The 15,353-nt window shown below is 43.6% G+C and overlaps 1 protein-coding gene across 1 annotated transcript in view; it reads left to right on the top strand.

Annotated features, from left to right (window-relative positions):
- MIOS (meiosis regulator for oocyte development) overlaps window positions 1-15,353 on the top strand; it is a 38,110-nt gene that overhangs the window by 8,388 nt on the left and 14,369 nt on the right. Inside the window, exons 3-7 of the mRNA XM_082258034.1 lie at window positions 2,679-2,777; window positions 6,039-6,296; window positions 9,830-9,999; window positions 12,892-12,957; window positions 13,933-14,091. Coding sequence (XP_082114160.1) covers window positions 2,679-2,777; window positions 6,039-6,296; window positions 9,830-9,999; window positions 12,892-12,957; window positions 13,933-14,091 — 752 coding nt within the window. The remainder of the gene's footprint in view (window positions 1-2,678; window positions 2,778-6,038; window positions 6,297-9,829; window positions 10,000-12,891; window positions 12,958-13,932; window positions 14,092-15,353) is intronic.

Raw genomic sequence — 15,353 nt, 5'->3', positions numbered from 1 at the left:
TGTTTGTGCTGCAGCTCTCAGTATGGAGTATAGATGGGCAGCCAGCGAAGCTGGCTTTCCGATCGTGTGACCACTCTAACAGTGCAATTTTTTTTTTTTTCAGGCTTTTTTCTCCATTTATTTTCACCTGGTGATCCTACCGGTAACACTCTCCTTTCTGTATCTAATGAAGGAGCAGTGTTGTCACCCTAGCCTACTCACTTCTGATTTGCATTATAGAAGGTACCCCCCCCCCCCCCCCCACACATCTCTGTAAAATAGTGGTAGGTGGATTTTAAAAGATGTAGAGTTGTCACACATGAATGAGCACATCAAATTATAATATTTTTTTATAAAAGGGTACATTTTATGCACATACAAAATAGATAAATAAGAGACCATAAAATACACAATAATTGAAAAGTATAACCTCAGAACAACTCAAAGGGTTTGTTATACCATCTACTTCAGTGGTTCTCAACTCCGGTCCTCAGGACACACTAACAGTCCAGATTTTCAGTATTACCTTGGGGAGATGCAGGCTAAAATAGTGCAATCACTGAGCAGCAAAATATATCACCTGTGATGTTTTTCCGTTATCTTGCAAACCCGGCCTGTTAGTGGGTCCTGAGGACTGGAGTTTAGAACCACTGATCTACTTCATTATGCAGTTCTAAAACAGGGTCAGGAGGTGTAACGCGTTTCGCAGAACATGTCGTTCACACTTCGCTTCCTCAGAGACCCTACATGTTAGCCAAGTTATTAATGAAGACTTGAAAAAAAGAAAAAAGATAACAAATGGATATAAATATAATGTGTGTATATAAGGGCTCAAAATTTCAAGTCATGAGCTACTAGCCAGGCCTTAAGAGTTACTCGCCACTTGTTGCCCCACCCAAACCCTACCCTGCTCCGCTCCTAAACTCGCCCTCGTAAAATATCTCATAAAATTACACCGTTTAAATGTTTTATTCAGAATTAAGTTACAAAAAAATATTAACACTAAACAACAACTTTAACAGTATCAATGTAAACGTAAAAGCATAAAAGTGTTTTTCCTGAGTAAATGCAGAGTGACCACAGTGTGCCCCCTTTCAAAGCAGTGGAGTGACCACAGTGTGCCCCCTTTCAAAGCAGTGGAGTGACCACAGTGTGCCCCCTTTCAAAGCAGTGGAGTGACCACAGCGTGCCCCCTTTCAAAGCAGTGGAGTGACCACAGCGTGCCCCCTTTCAAAGCAGTGGAGTGACCACAGCGTGCCCCCTTTCAAAGCAGTGGAGTGACCACAGCGTGCCCCCTTTCAAAGCAGTGGAGTGACCACAGCGTGCCCCCTTTCAAAGCAGTGGAGTGACCACAGCGTGCCCCCTTTCAAAGCAGTGGAGTGACCACAGCGTGCCCCCTTTCAAAGCAGTGGAGTGACCACAGCGTGCCCCCTTTCAATGCAGTGGAGTGACCACAGCGTGCCCCCTTTCAATGCAGTGGAGTGACCACAGCGTGCCCCCTTTCAATGCAGTGGAGTGACCACAGCGTGCCCCCTTTCAATGCAGTGGAGTGACCACAGCGTGGCCCGCTTTCAATGCAGAGGAGTGACCACAGCGTGGCCCCCTTTCAATGCAGAGGAGTGACCACAGCGTGGCCCCCTTTCAATGCAGAGGAGTGACCACAGCGTGGCCCCCTTTCAATGCAGAGTAGTGACCACAGCGTGGCCCCCTTTCAATGCAGAGTAGTGACCACAGCGTGGCCCCCTTTCAATGCAGAGTAGTGACCACAGCGTGGCCCCCTTTCAATGCAGTGGAGTGACCACAACCTTGCCCCCTTTCAATGCAGAGTAGTGACCACAGCGTGGCCCCCTTTCAATGCAGAGTAGTGACCACAGCGTGCAGAGAGACCAGTGCACTTACCTGATGCAGCGACGGCTTCTCAATCCTCCGAGTCTCCCGAGTCCTCCTTCTCCTTGGCCAATGGCAATTGTTCGCCCTTTCGGCCAATCAGGAACCGGTCTCGGACCCGCTTCCTGATTGGCCAGGAGGAGGATCCGTGTGACAATAGCGAATATTCATTCGCTATTTTTCACACAATGGGTGGGTTCAGGGCGCACTGCTCTACGCCCCGGGTCCACCCTTTTCTGAAGCCAACGCACGGGCCGCCACTGATGCTCGCAGCGCGAGCCTGTGAGGGGCGGGGACATTCAGGAGGCGGAGAGGGCGGTCCCAGGTGCAGGAGGTGGAGAGGAGCTGTACGAAAGAATGCAGGCTGTGCTGTGAACGGCGGTGGCGGCAGGCACTAATACATTCCCCATACAGCACAGCTCTTATTCGCCATCCTCCTCATTCCACTCGCAAAATGCGAGCAGGCGAGTGGAATTTTTGAGGGCTGGTGTATATACATAATCACCTCACATATGTAAAATTAACAGAAAACCCATTATGCTCAGTAGCGGTAGGTTTTCTGTACACCACATAAGATCGCTGGACAGATCTGACCGCAATGTTTGGGATTTCAGTGCCCCAGTGGCAGTGTGATGTCAGCTCTCTGGATTTCTGGCAGATCGGGTGTTTTCTATGCTTGCATCATTTTGAAAAGGACATAACATGGAGAAATGTGCAAGTATTGCCAAGATGTACTGAATGTGTTGAATTTATTTTGCTCAGACGTGCACCCATGATTTATGCACCTGTGATTTTCCTATATTTATGATTACTTATGAAGCAGTATGCAGAAGACATAGATCAGAAATCTTCAAGCAACAAAGGATCCTTGGTCTTCGCTGGTATTAAAGCCATTGTGAAGTCATCAGTTGGTAAGATGATAAAACAAAATTCAACTATGATTATATTGTATCTATTTTGAGTTTTCAAGGGGGGTGGTGGTTTCAACATTATGGGTGGGGTTTAGACAGCTTTGTGAGTGGTCTTAAAGGGGTTATAAAGGTTCGGATTTTTTTTTTAATTAAAAATAACAAATGTTATAATTGCCTGCTCTGTGTAAGGGTTTTGCACAGAGCAGCCCTGATCCTTCCTTCTCTTCTGGGGTGCCCCGGTGGTGCTCCTGGCTCCTCCTCCTTCATCAGGTGCCTCCACGAAAAGGCGCTTTCCCTGGGGGCACCCATGCTGGCCCGCTCCCGAGTCCAGCTGCTGTGTCAATTACACAGACTGCAGGACTCTGTCCCGCCCCCCACTTCTGTCACTGGATTTGATTGACAGCAGCGGGAGACATTGGCTCCCGCTGCTATCAATCTGTCCAATCAGATGAGAGCCATCAGCTGGAGCTGCTGGGCTCATGCACAGCACTGGAAGGAATGTGCTCAGGTAAGAGGGCAAGGGGGCTGCAGCAATGCATAGAATGCATTAAGATGAAAAAAAGTTCAGACTTTACAATCCACTTAAATATATTTATCTATGAATTTTCATTGATAAGAGGCGTTTAAAGGACGAGCTCACCTCCTAGAAGCATATTACCTTACACTAATATTTAGGGTGTAACCTGTAAAATGCTTCTGCTCACCCACCTCCCGCCATCAGCACTTCCCGCTCTGAAAGCGGATGGGGGATCTTTTCCTCGCACCTGATATCACTTTTTGAAAACCGCGTGGCTGTGCAGGGCTAAGCCCACACAGCCACGGGATTTATTCCCAGTTTCCTGGGAATAAATAATCTACAAGTACTGTCATCCACCGCGGCAGACAGCTTGTAGTTCTCAATGAACTGCGAGAACGTTGCGGAGTGCTCTTGTAGTTCATTGATTCTTCCTGCTCTTTAGTAACTCTCTGCCTGTACAGGAGGTAAGGGCAGACAGCTGACTGATTTTATATCCTCTTGGCATTGTGCCCCCGATCTGCTGATCAGTGGGTGCCATGCCTTACAGACTACACTGTAAAAATAAATAAATGCACCTGCTAAAAGTTGTGCTTTTGTTTTTGAAAGTTGAACTTCTCCTTTGAGGTGAGAGATGATCACCTTGTATAAATATATTAATGGTCCCTGTAGTGAACTTGATGCAAAGTTGTTCGCTGTAAAGCCTCGTACACACCATGAGAATATTTTTATTTTTTTGGGGGGTTAGGTTAATGTAAGAAAGGTGGGAACAACAAAATTTTATAATAAAGTTATGCTGGACAGCCACTTAAAGCGGAGTTCCGCTCCCCCCTCCAAAAATGAAAAGTCAGCAGCTACACATACTGTAGCTGCTGACTTTTAATATTAGGACACTTACCTGTCCTGGAGTCCAGCGATGTCAGCACCGCAGCCGATGTTTCCCTCGGCTGTCGGGTGCTGCCGCCGCCATTGCTGGTAAGGGAACCCGGCGGTGAAGCCTTGCGGCTTCACGGGCGGGTCCCTACTGCGTATGCATAAATCGCGCTGCACATTACTATTGGCTCAGCGGCGGGGGAAGGGGCCAAACTTCTGAGGAAGGGCGCTGTATCCCTGAAGTGGGGAAGGGTACCTGTCAAAAACAAGAAACCGTCTCCCCCCTTGAAAGGTGCCAAATGTGGCACTGGAGGGGGGGAGGAAGCAAATGAGCGGAAGTTCCACTTTTGGGTGGAACTCCGCTTTAAATATTTAGTGAATATTTAAAATGAACAGACACACCAAGAGCAGTTTTGATAAAAAGCCTAAAACAAAACTTTACTGGACATCCCAAAAAGTCAAAGGCACCAGTCTTGCATTGGGAGGATTAGGTGAGTTTATTTGGGCTTATTAAACCAGCAGTTAAGGCATGCAGTGCAGCCTCAGCCCCACAGCATAGTGTAAAAAAAAGAAAAATGCCCAGAGTTTTGATTTCACCCAAAAAAATGCTTTTAAAGAAAAAAGACACTTAACCTGCCCAGGGATCCATCATTGTCCTTATTTGGGATGGTTCTTGGCAGGTCTTCAGGTTCCCAGTGCTGGAATGTTTACTAAGGGAAGCCGGTTGTGATTCCCTATATCGTCACACTGCGCTTGTAAATAGTCCCACAGCCTTCTGGGACCTGTGACATGTCCCAAAAGGTTGTGGGCAGGGGAAGAAGAAAAAAAAGTTCCAAAAGTGGCAGAGGAGGGGGGGGGGGGGGGGGTGTTAAAGCGCAAGTTCCCTTAGAGTGAAATTCTGCTTTAATGTACAGTATTTTCAATTATTTGAATATGATGGACATTTTGTCTTTTTGAGAAAACGAATTATGTACCTGTAGGGGACCCATGGTGAGAGATACCTTCGCTCTAACCTCCTTTTTTTCATAATTGTAAGAAGTAGCCCAGAAATACTGCACCTTACATCTTGTGTAAATGTTGCTTCGGGCTCCCATGGTTGGTAAGCCACTAGAACAAGGGTGGGCAAACCGTGGCCCTCTAGTTGTTGCAGAACAGCAAGCCTCTGCTTTTGGAGGTCATGTGTGGTGCTGTCAGCCTTGCAATGCCTTGTGGGACATGTAGTTCTGCCACAGCTGGAGGGCCGCAGTTTGCCCACCCCTGCTCTAGGAGGTGCTCTCACTGGCTCAGTGCTATCATTGTTTTCCTTCAGAGCTGTTAAGATCAGATCTCCACCACTGGGAGTACATTGCTTCCAGTATGTTGGCTAATTCATAGACTTGCCTTGTGAGAAGGAGCCTTAGAGCACAACCCTTGCGTTACACAGTGAAGCAGGGAGTATGTATTAAGTAAATATGGCTGCCTCCATGTGTGTGTGTGTGTATATATATATATATATATATATATATATATATATATATATATATATATATATATATATATATATATATATATATATATATATATATATATATATAATATATGTATGTATGTATATATATATATATATATATATATATATATATATAATTATAAATTCAGATTTTTAGGTCTGTTGCAGCAATAGATGTGACTTTCACCGAAATATTCTCTGCTGGAGATTCAATCATTCTCTTTTTAAAATACTTGGGCCTGGAAAATTCTCCAACAAAGAATGTTTGGTGAAACTCTCATTCACTATTCTATAAGTAGGCCTCTATATTTGGTAACTGGGTTTTTCAAAAACCTTAATGTGTTTTTATAAAGTCAAAGCATTGTTGTTTGTCCTTCCTGTAAAGGAACAGCGGAGAGCGTCATGAGCAGTTGGAGTGGCTCTGATCGCCAGGCGGACATCGTACATTACGTCAGCGAGGAACGCGGCCTAGCTCTGCAGCTGTGTGGCTGGAGGAAGAAGGGTGCGGACTCCAACATTGGCCCTTTCCTGACCTCCTTGGAACAGGAAGAAGAATGGGAGAGAGCAGCTGCTATTGCCTTGTTCAACCTGGATATCCGACGTGCCATACAGATATTGAATAAAGGGGCAACCTCAGGGAAGGGTAGGTGAAGCTACTTCCCTCCTGCTTTCATGTCCTGTAAGTACCTGCTGGGACCAGTGACTGAATCAGAGTGACTGCTGTCCTTGTGTAAAGCTTCCTTCAACTCTTGCACTGTTCTGTCTCGTTGGTTAGCCTATAGTGCTCTGGGAGTCCTTAGTCATGTATTTAATTAATCGTTGTATAAAAAGTTGTAAAAAAAAAAAAAAACTTTTAACTACTTCCCGACTGTATGATGTCCATGGAATGAAGGAAGTCCTTCAGCTACGGGCCTCATCCCGGTATATTTTTTTTTTTTTTCAAGCAGGTGTTTCCCTTTTTTGTAAAAGCCATCCTAGCAACTGATTAGTTGCTGGATTGCTGTTACAGGCAGCCAGAGGGAACCTCCCTGCCCCCCCCCTGCTGGCGCCTTTTCGGCTCTCCAATATGATTGGAGAGCCCAGGATCCGTTGCTTCTGCTGGGTTATCTCAGAGCTGGCTGTGGACCACATGATCTCTGGCCATCTCTATGCTCCTGGGAGGCCAGAAGCAATGTCATGGCGTCACTGCTGGTTTTAGCAGATGTAAACTCTGCCATTGTGTGTTTATTTATTTTTTTTACTGGAAAGCAGAGATGTGTTTTTAATGTTAATTTACATTTTTTTTTTTATCTCATGCTTTCCAGGGTAGAGGAAAGACTTGGGGTCATATGGACCCCAGATCTCTCCATAAAGAGGACCTGTCATGCCCCATTTCTGTTGCAAGGGATGTTTGCATTTCTTGTGATAGGAATAAAAATGCTAAAAAAAAAAAAGGACAGTGTAAAATATGGTATAAAAGAAATAATAAGTTTTAAAGTGCCCTGTCCCCTCATGCACAGAAGCAAACGCATACATAGGTTGCGCCTGCATGTGTAAACGATGTTCGCACCACCATGTGGGGTATCGCCACAAACATTATAGTGAGAGCATCAATTCTAGCACTAGCCCTCCTCTGTAAACCTAAACTCACATGGCCCTTTCACACAGGCTTTCCGTTCAGGTCCGCCTGTCAGTTTTCTGCAGGCAGACCTGATCAGATGCTTTATGCACCTCTATGGAGCAGCAGATGTCATCGGTGACATGTCCGCTGCTATCCGATCCTGTCCGTGAGATCCAGACGGATGGTAACCCTATTTTCCATCCATCTGGAGGATCAGTTTGGATCAGAAGAAAACGGACAGGCGGTCCGTTTTCATACTATCTCCAATAGAGGAAAGCGGGATCTGACAGGTCTGTCTCCCCACAATGAGTGGAAACGGACCTGTCATTGATCGATCCCCGCTGAGAAAAACTGAGTCCGCCGAACAGAAAGCCTGTGTAAAAAGGACCCTAAGAATGTTTAAAGGGTCGCCTATGGAGATTTTTAAGTACCATAGTTTGGCGCCATTCCACGAGTGTGCACAATTTTTAAAGCGTGACCTGTTGGGTTTTTACTCGGCACAGCATCATCTTGTATATTTTCACAAATAATATATATATATATTAGTATGTATGTATGTGTATGTATATGTATGTGTATGTGTGTGTGTATATATATATATACATACTCTACCTGTGTCCATCCCCTTGATTTTCTTTAAGCAAACCAATGCTCTCTTCACCAAGTGCATCTGGGCTGGTAAACGCCCCAGACTAAACAGACGCCTTCTGACCCTCTCGAAAGACCACGGTGGGATAGCCATGCCAGGTACTCACAAATATTACCAAGCAACACATATGGGGAGACTGGTGGATTGGGGCAGACACAGCAGTCTTAAATTTATAGACGTCCATCGAACAGAGTTTTAGTAGTGTATCACTATGCAGGGCACCATGGTGCTTTACGTCCCTCCAATCTACACTCAGATCTCACCCCACCATAGGCCCCACTCTCTGAATTTGCTCCACTATCTGCCAAAACCCTAACTTTTCCTCCCCCCTACTCACCACTCTTTCCCATCATAGGAAACCCAAACTTTACACCGAGCACTGAAGAGGGAACATTTTGCACACTCGCCACCTACTAATGCAATCTTTTAAATTTATATGGTACACAAATTGTGATATTCATGTTGCCAATAGGAATTTTCCAATTTCTGACATGAGTCACATTTCACAAGAATCGCAGATTATTGGTTTTCTTGTTGCTCTATTAATGTTGAAGTCTGTGCTGTTTTAATATCACATTACTGATCGATTGAATCCACTTCTGTTTTTGCTTATTCAGTTTTGCTTATTCAGTTTTGGGGTTGAAAAGCCTGTCTGCATGCTGCGGAAAAGGATCCCTGCTCTGTGTAAGCAGTGGACTCTCTGCAGAGGTCCGACACCCCCTGCTGAGCCAGAGCTAGAGCCATCCAATCTGTAGGTAGTGTGAGCATTGATTGGAGAGTTCTGGTGTGGACTTTATCATGCGTATGTTTGTTTAGTATTGGTCTGTTACCATAGCAGGACAGCTTAACCCTAAAGTGATTCAAAACTTTTTTTTTTTATTTTTTTATTAAATTTCTTTACATACATAACAAATATAAAAATAAATATGACATTACATTTTGACAATATGGAAAATGTATTAATTTGCACAAGACTATAAAAATGTTTGGTGTCACCAGCTTATATCTTATCCCTCTTTTAATGTCCCCTTTTCCTCCCCCCCCCCCAAAAAAAAAAAAAAAGAATTGAAAGTGTTCTATCTACTATTTTAGGGTGTTATACACATATACCAACTAATTGTGCCGCTAAATAATTCCTCTGTGTAAAAAGGGGAAAATTGAAAATTTTGTAGTGTGTAAACACAGTTATACCCAAAAAACTTTCTTCCCTCCCCCCCCCCCCCCTCTCCCCTTCTTAAAGTTTTTAGTGTTCTTAGTGTTCTACCTACAAAATCCATTTTATTTAAGTGTGTGTGTGTGTGTATATGTGTGTGTGTGTGTGTGTGTATGTATATGTATATGTATGTGTATATATATATATATATATATATATATATATATATATATATAATACCAAATAATATCCCCGGGTTAGTGATAAAAAATGTAAGGGTGTATATCAAATTAAAAACACTTAATTATCCACCCAATAAATTGTGAGAGAAAAAAGAGGGGAAAAGGGGGTGGGAGGGAAGGAAAGACCCCCCTGGCCCCAGCCCCCCATTAGGAGCTAATGGACTTTTCCATTACCCATATATCTCAAATATGTAAAGGACTGCTTAAATTCTATCCAGATTCTCAAAATCTCAATTCAGTATCTTTTTGGAAACGTATTTGTTCTTCCATAAGTCTAGTTTTATCAATCTCCCTGAACCATTCTATTTTTCAAAACCTTTTTAATTTTTTTTAATTTTTAGCCACTTGCGGGGGAGGTATTTGTGTACACTCGCTCCCAAGCCCAGCTGCCTGTGTTTATTAACGCAGACAGCGGGGCTTTACCCCCCCCCCACACTCCCTTGTTATAGGCTTTGAGCAACAGGAGCCAATGATTGGACACAGAAGGTGTTTTACCTTAATGCAATAAAATGTTTTACTTTTTTCTTTCCAGGTGACCTGAACCTGAACGTGGTGGCGATGGCGTTGTCCGGCTACACAGATGAGAAGAATTCGCTGTGGCGGGAGATGTGTAGCTCTCTTCGGGTGCAGCTCAGGAACCCATACCTGGCAGTCATGTTTGCATTTCTCACCAGTGATCCCGGCTGCTATGACACCGTCCTGGTATGATGGAACATTGTGAACTGTCTATCACTGTTATGGGAGGAGAACAGCAGAGTTTTTTTATATAATTTCGGGAAGGGTTAGACGCTGTGTCGGCCATTTATGGCTCTCTATGTCCTCACTGGGAGATTTTGTACACTTCCTTTCCTGAAGACTTGACCAGAAGTGGAGGAGAATCTCCGCTTAGCCGTAAAATCTTTTATTTCCAGTCTCTTTCTGTCTCTGGAAACAATGGTCACCAGGACAAATTGAGGCGAATGTTTCCAGCCAGGACATACAGAAATAAAAACTTTAAGCTGAAGCATTCCCTTCAGTCTTGCACAGTTGTACAGACTCCTCTCCTGGACTGAAATTGTCTTGCTCTGATCTCACTGCACACTGTCAGCTTCTCCCAGTTTGTATTAGAAGCTGCAGCAAGTTAGAGCTTGCCTCATTTCCTGGCTGGAAGAAATCCAGCATCACCTAGTCCTTTCCTCCCTATCTGTCCCCGGCCCATCCCTTTTCATTCATTGGATCTGAATTCTTTCAAAGCATTACATGTGTTCATTACGTAGGGTCCCAGCACACAGGTTCCAGTAGAAATGGCTGTGTACCTAAGTGGGCGCTAAAGCGACCAACAATTGGAACTACAGATAGAGCGAGAAAATGTCACCAGCACACCATAGATCTCCAGAATGGGTCCAAAGCTTTATTCAGCGATCACATCATAAAAGCAAAAAGCAATGTTTTGGAGCCTCGCAGGACCCCTTTATCAGTCCGGCCACATGCCTGATGAAGGGGTCCTGTGAGGCTCCAAAATGTTGCTATTTTGTGTAATGATATGTTCACTGAATAAAACTTTGGACCCATTCTGGAGATCTACGGTGCGCTGTTGAGAATTTTTTACACTCATTATTTAGGGTGGTCTGTATGCAAATGAAGCACGAGAAGGAACACCTCCTCCAGACTGATATCCACCCATCCAGGCATTTCTATATTTTCATAACTCCTCCCAAATTCCATACCACTTCTTGCCTCAGGGCTGAGGGTTCTAGAGAGGATTACTGAGGCAGGGTGCTGTGATGTTTTTCGTATCGGTTTGTTGGTACCTCAGGCCAATAAGAAGTGGGACTTTTAAGGCAGGTATGGGATATAAGATAAAGTACAAGCAAAAATTGCTAATAGTAACTAAATGATAATAATGATAATAATAATAATAATAAATGTTTAATTCTTAAAACATATGTACAGTGAAGTAAAGTTGCGTGAAAGGGTTATAGACCCTTGTGAAGTTGTGTAATAGGAGGGTTAGTGACATGTGAGAAACTTTTTTAAAAAATTAAATATTTAATATTTAATTATTTAATATTTAATTATTTAATTTTTAAAAAAGTGGTGATACTTAAAAATATTTAATAAAAACCTGCATTTTGTCAACAGAAATAGTGACAATCAACCTTGAAAAAGGCCCAATTAAAGGCCGAAACGCGTAGGATATAGGAGACACCTCTGTTCTGAACCACCCAAGCTTAACAGCAGGAACAGACAGAGATATACCCTCAAAAGTCACTATTTCTCACATGTCACTAACCCTCCTTCTATTACACAACTTCACAAGGGTCTATAACCCTTTCACGCAACTGTACTTCACTGTACATATGTTTTAAGAATTAAACATTTATTATTATTATTATTATCATTATTATCATTTAGTTACTATTAGCAATTTTTGCTTGTACTTTATCTTATATCCCATACCTGCCTTAAAAGTCCCACTTCTTATTGGCCTGAGGTACCAACAAACCGATACAATACTCAACCAGGGACGACGGCAAACCCGACTACACATAGGGTCATAGAGATCAAAAAACCCCTTCTACTGTGATGTTTTTCAGGAACCTATGTACAGCACCCTGCCAGCCCCTCCCAGCAGCAGCGATCTGCCTGCAGTGCCGATAATGAGGTCACTGGATGTAAAATAATGTAGTTAATAATAAAATATTGAAAAATGTCATTGGCATGTTATGAGGGGTAAAAGGAGAAATCAAGGCAAAATATTTGCAGACCGTACCGTTTTGGAGGTGGAGGTTCGCTTGGCAACATGTTGCACCCTAAATATGAGTGTAACATGGTCTAAAAGTTGGAGTCAGCCTAAGGCCCCTTTCACACCTGCCGCTCCGTCGGTTTTCTCAGCGGGGGATCGATCCGCCGATCCCCCGCTGAGCAGCTGGATGGCAGCTCTGTCTCCGTGTCATGTGTCCTCACTCTTCTCTATGGGGGAATCGGATGAGAACGGTCCACCTGTCCGTTCTCATCCGATCCCATCCACCAGACGGATGGAAAATTGGGTTTCTCTCCATCCGGATTTGACAGTCCGGATCGGATGTCATCGGACATGTCTCTGCTGACATCCGATGCCCCATAGAGATGCATGGGACATCCGTTCAGATCTGCCTGAAAAACTCGCAAGCGGATCTGAACGGTCTGCATGTGTGAAAGGGGCCTTAGACTGAGGTTGTATCCAGCCCACCTCTATCCAAAACTACATAAAAAGGTTTTGGATATAGAGACACTTTAAATGCTTTTAAATGGAATGTGTAAAGTACTCTAAGGAAAATGTCAGTTGGGTAATTGTATTGCACAGAGTTATGTAGGAGAGCCTCCTGCTTACCTCTGTGAAATTCCTTCCTCTCTGGCACTGAACTTTGACAGATCTTGATCGCTGACAGCAAGGGAGACAATCAATAGATTCTGGCAGGAATTCTTTGTGATTTAGACACTGATGGTTTGTCCCCTTTACCAAGATTGCCTGTGTGACATGGCCATAAATCCTTTTTTTTTTTTTTTTTTTTAGTATCCCAAAATCTTCCTGGTAAAACTTGGCCTCATGTTTACCCGTCTCTCTCATTTTAGTTCGAGTGCACTATGGCAGTCAGGGACCGAGTGGCATTTGCTTGTTTGTTCCTAAATGATACTCAGGTGAGTCCTTGGGGGTTTTTTTTTTTTTTTCTTGTTTTTCAATTGAGCTGTATTTACTTTAAAAGAAATAGAAATTGTTAATAAATATGAAAATCAGGGATTCCCTGTGAAGATCTTCCACTCATTATTCTAATAAAGAAGCATTCATCACACTGCAGATTTAATTACAACTCTGGGCTCCACAACGCCAACCCACCCCTGAATGGTCACCCTAGCGTGTTTGATCTTTATTTTTTTGCCTTTTACTCGGCCACGTAACTACTCAGCGTCCTCTTTCTTGTCTCTTCTCTGAGCTGGGTGGACTTTACTGAGTGATCACCATTCTCTGCCCCAGTACAGGAGGTCCCCGGGTTACAAACAAGATAGGGACTGTAGGTTTGTTCTTAAGTTGAATTTGTTTGTAAGTCGGAGCAGGTAGCTCCAGCCAAAAAATAATTTTTAGGTGTTTTGGCTAGCATAGGGAAGGGTTAACACCCCCGTAACATTTGTTTTGCTGTGTGTGCCCCTGTTCAGAAGATTTCTCCTCACTTTCTGTCCCGGTGACAATTGGATTTTGAAAATTTTGGGTTGTTGTGGAAACAAGGATTGGTGATAAACTTCAGTGGAGACACCTTTTTCCCATGAGAGCTCTTACAGGAGTGAATTTCCTTTCCTAGGGAGAGATTGTTTGTAACCCGGGGACCGCCTGTACTCTGTAAATGAAGGATGCCAAGATGATATGCCCTCAGAGGGCAGAGCCATGACACCCTGCATTTATAATGTGGTGTCATTCAACTTGACATACTGAGTACATATTGTGGCCAAAAAAAGGTACTTTAGTGCAAAACTCGTCCTGGGGAACAATTTTATAACCGTAAAAAATCTCTTCGGTTATACCAGGGTTTGCACATTTAAAAAATGTTAAAATTCAAACGCACACATACTCCTTAGTATCATTTTTTTCTTTTTTTTTTTTTTCTTTTTTGGTTATTGCAGTTAATGAAATACATTGACAAGCTGACTCAGGATATGAAGGATGAGGGAAACCTGGAAGGAATTGTATTGACGGGATTAACAAAGGACGGAGTGGACTTAATGGAAAGTTATGTTGATAGAACGGGTGATGTACAGACTGCCAGTTACTGTATGTTACAGGTGAGTCCCTGCAAGATTTGGCTGCTGTGAGTACACTCGTCACTCTAGCTTTGTGGTCTCAGAACTGCAGCCCTTTCCTCACTTTTATCTGGCGTTTTGGGCGTTCTTTTCATCCACTAATACCAACAATAGTGCATAATTCCTCCCATGGACACCAAAGATGGGGCGCAATTCCTCCCATGGACACCAAAGATGGGTTGCAATTCCTCCCATGGACACCAAAGATGGGTTGCAATTCCTCCCATGGACACCAAAGATGGGGCGCAATTCCTCCCATGGACACCAAAGATGGGTCGCAATTCCTCCCATGGACACCAAAGATGGGGTGCTATTCCTCCCACTAACGTTGGGACCTTTTCTACTCCGAATGCCCACAGTCTGGCCCCCTTAAGTCTGAGGGACAGTAAACTGGCTCTTTGTTTAGAAAGTTTGGAGCCCCCCTACTCTAGCTCTTCAGCCTGATGCATATTCAGGACTATGGGCGGGCGGAGTTGGTTTGCAGTAATTTATGTTTTTTTTTTTAGCAACAGTTATGAGCCGATAGCTGGTGCTCAAAGCCCTCAGCCTACTGCAGCAATAAACTGAGAGGAGACATACAGTTGTGTTCAAAATTATTCAACCCCCCACTGAAATTGATTGTTTTGGCCAGTTTGACATTGATTTTGATCATTCAGTCATCCTGCTTACAATTAAATCAAAGAGGCACGTGTAGGTCAGACAAATATAACATAACATTTATAATGAAATAACCACAAATGTCTTTTCTGTGCTCACATCATTATCAGTTTTATTCAACCCCCAAGTGACATTCAATCTTAGTACAACATCCTTTTACAGTTATAACAGCTTTTAAACGTGAAGCATAGCTTGACACAAGTGTCTTGCAGCGATCTACGGGTATCTTAGCCCATTCGTCATGGGCAAAAGCCTCCAGTTCAGTCACATTCTTAGGCTTGTGCACTGCAACTGCTTTCTTTAAGTCCCTCCAGAGGTTCTCAATCGGATTTAAGTCTGGTGACTGTGATGGCCACTCCAAAATGATTGACCCCCCACCATGCTTCACAGTAGGCAAGGTGTTCTTTTCTTCATAGGCCTTGTTCTTCCTCCTCCAAACATAGCGTTGATCCATGGGCCCAAACAGTTCTAATTTTGTTTCATCAGTCCACAGAACACTATCCCAAAACTTCTGTGGTTTGTCCACATGACTTTTGGCATACTGCAGTCGACTCTTCTTATTCTATGGAGACAGCAAGGGGGTGCGC

This window comes from Pelophylax lessonae (assembly GCF_965119305.1).
Source record: "Pelophylax lessonae genome assembly, chromosome: 5".
Taxonomy (NCBI): Eukaryota; Metazoa; Chordata; class Amphibia; order Anura; family Ranidae; genus Pelophylax; species Pelophylax lessonae.
This window is presented reverse-complemented; position numbering and strand designations above follow the sequence as displayed.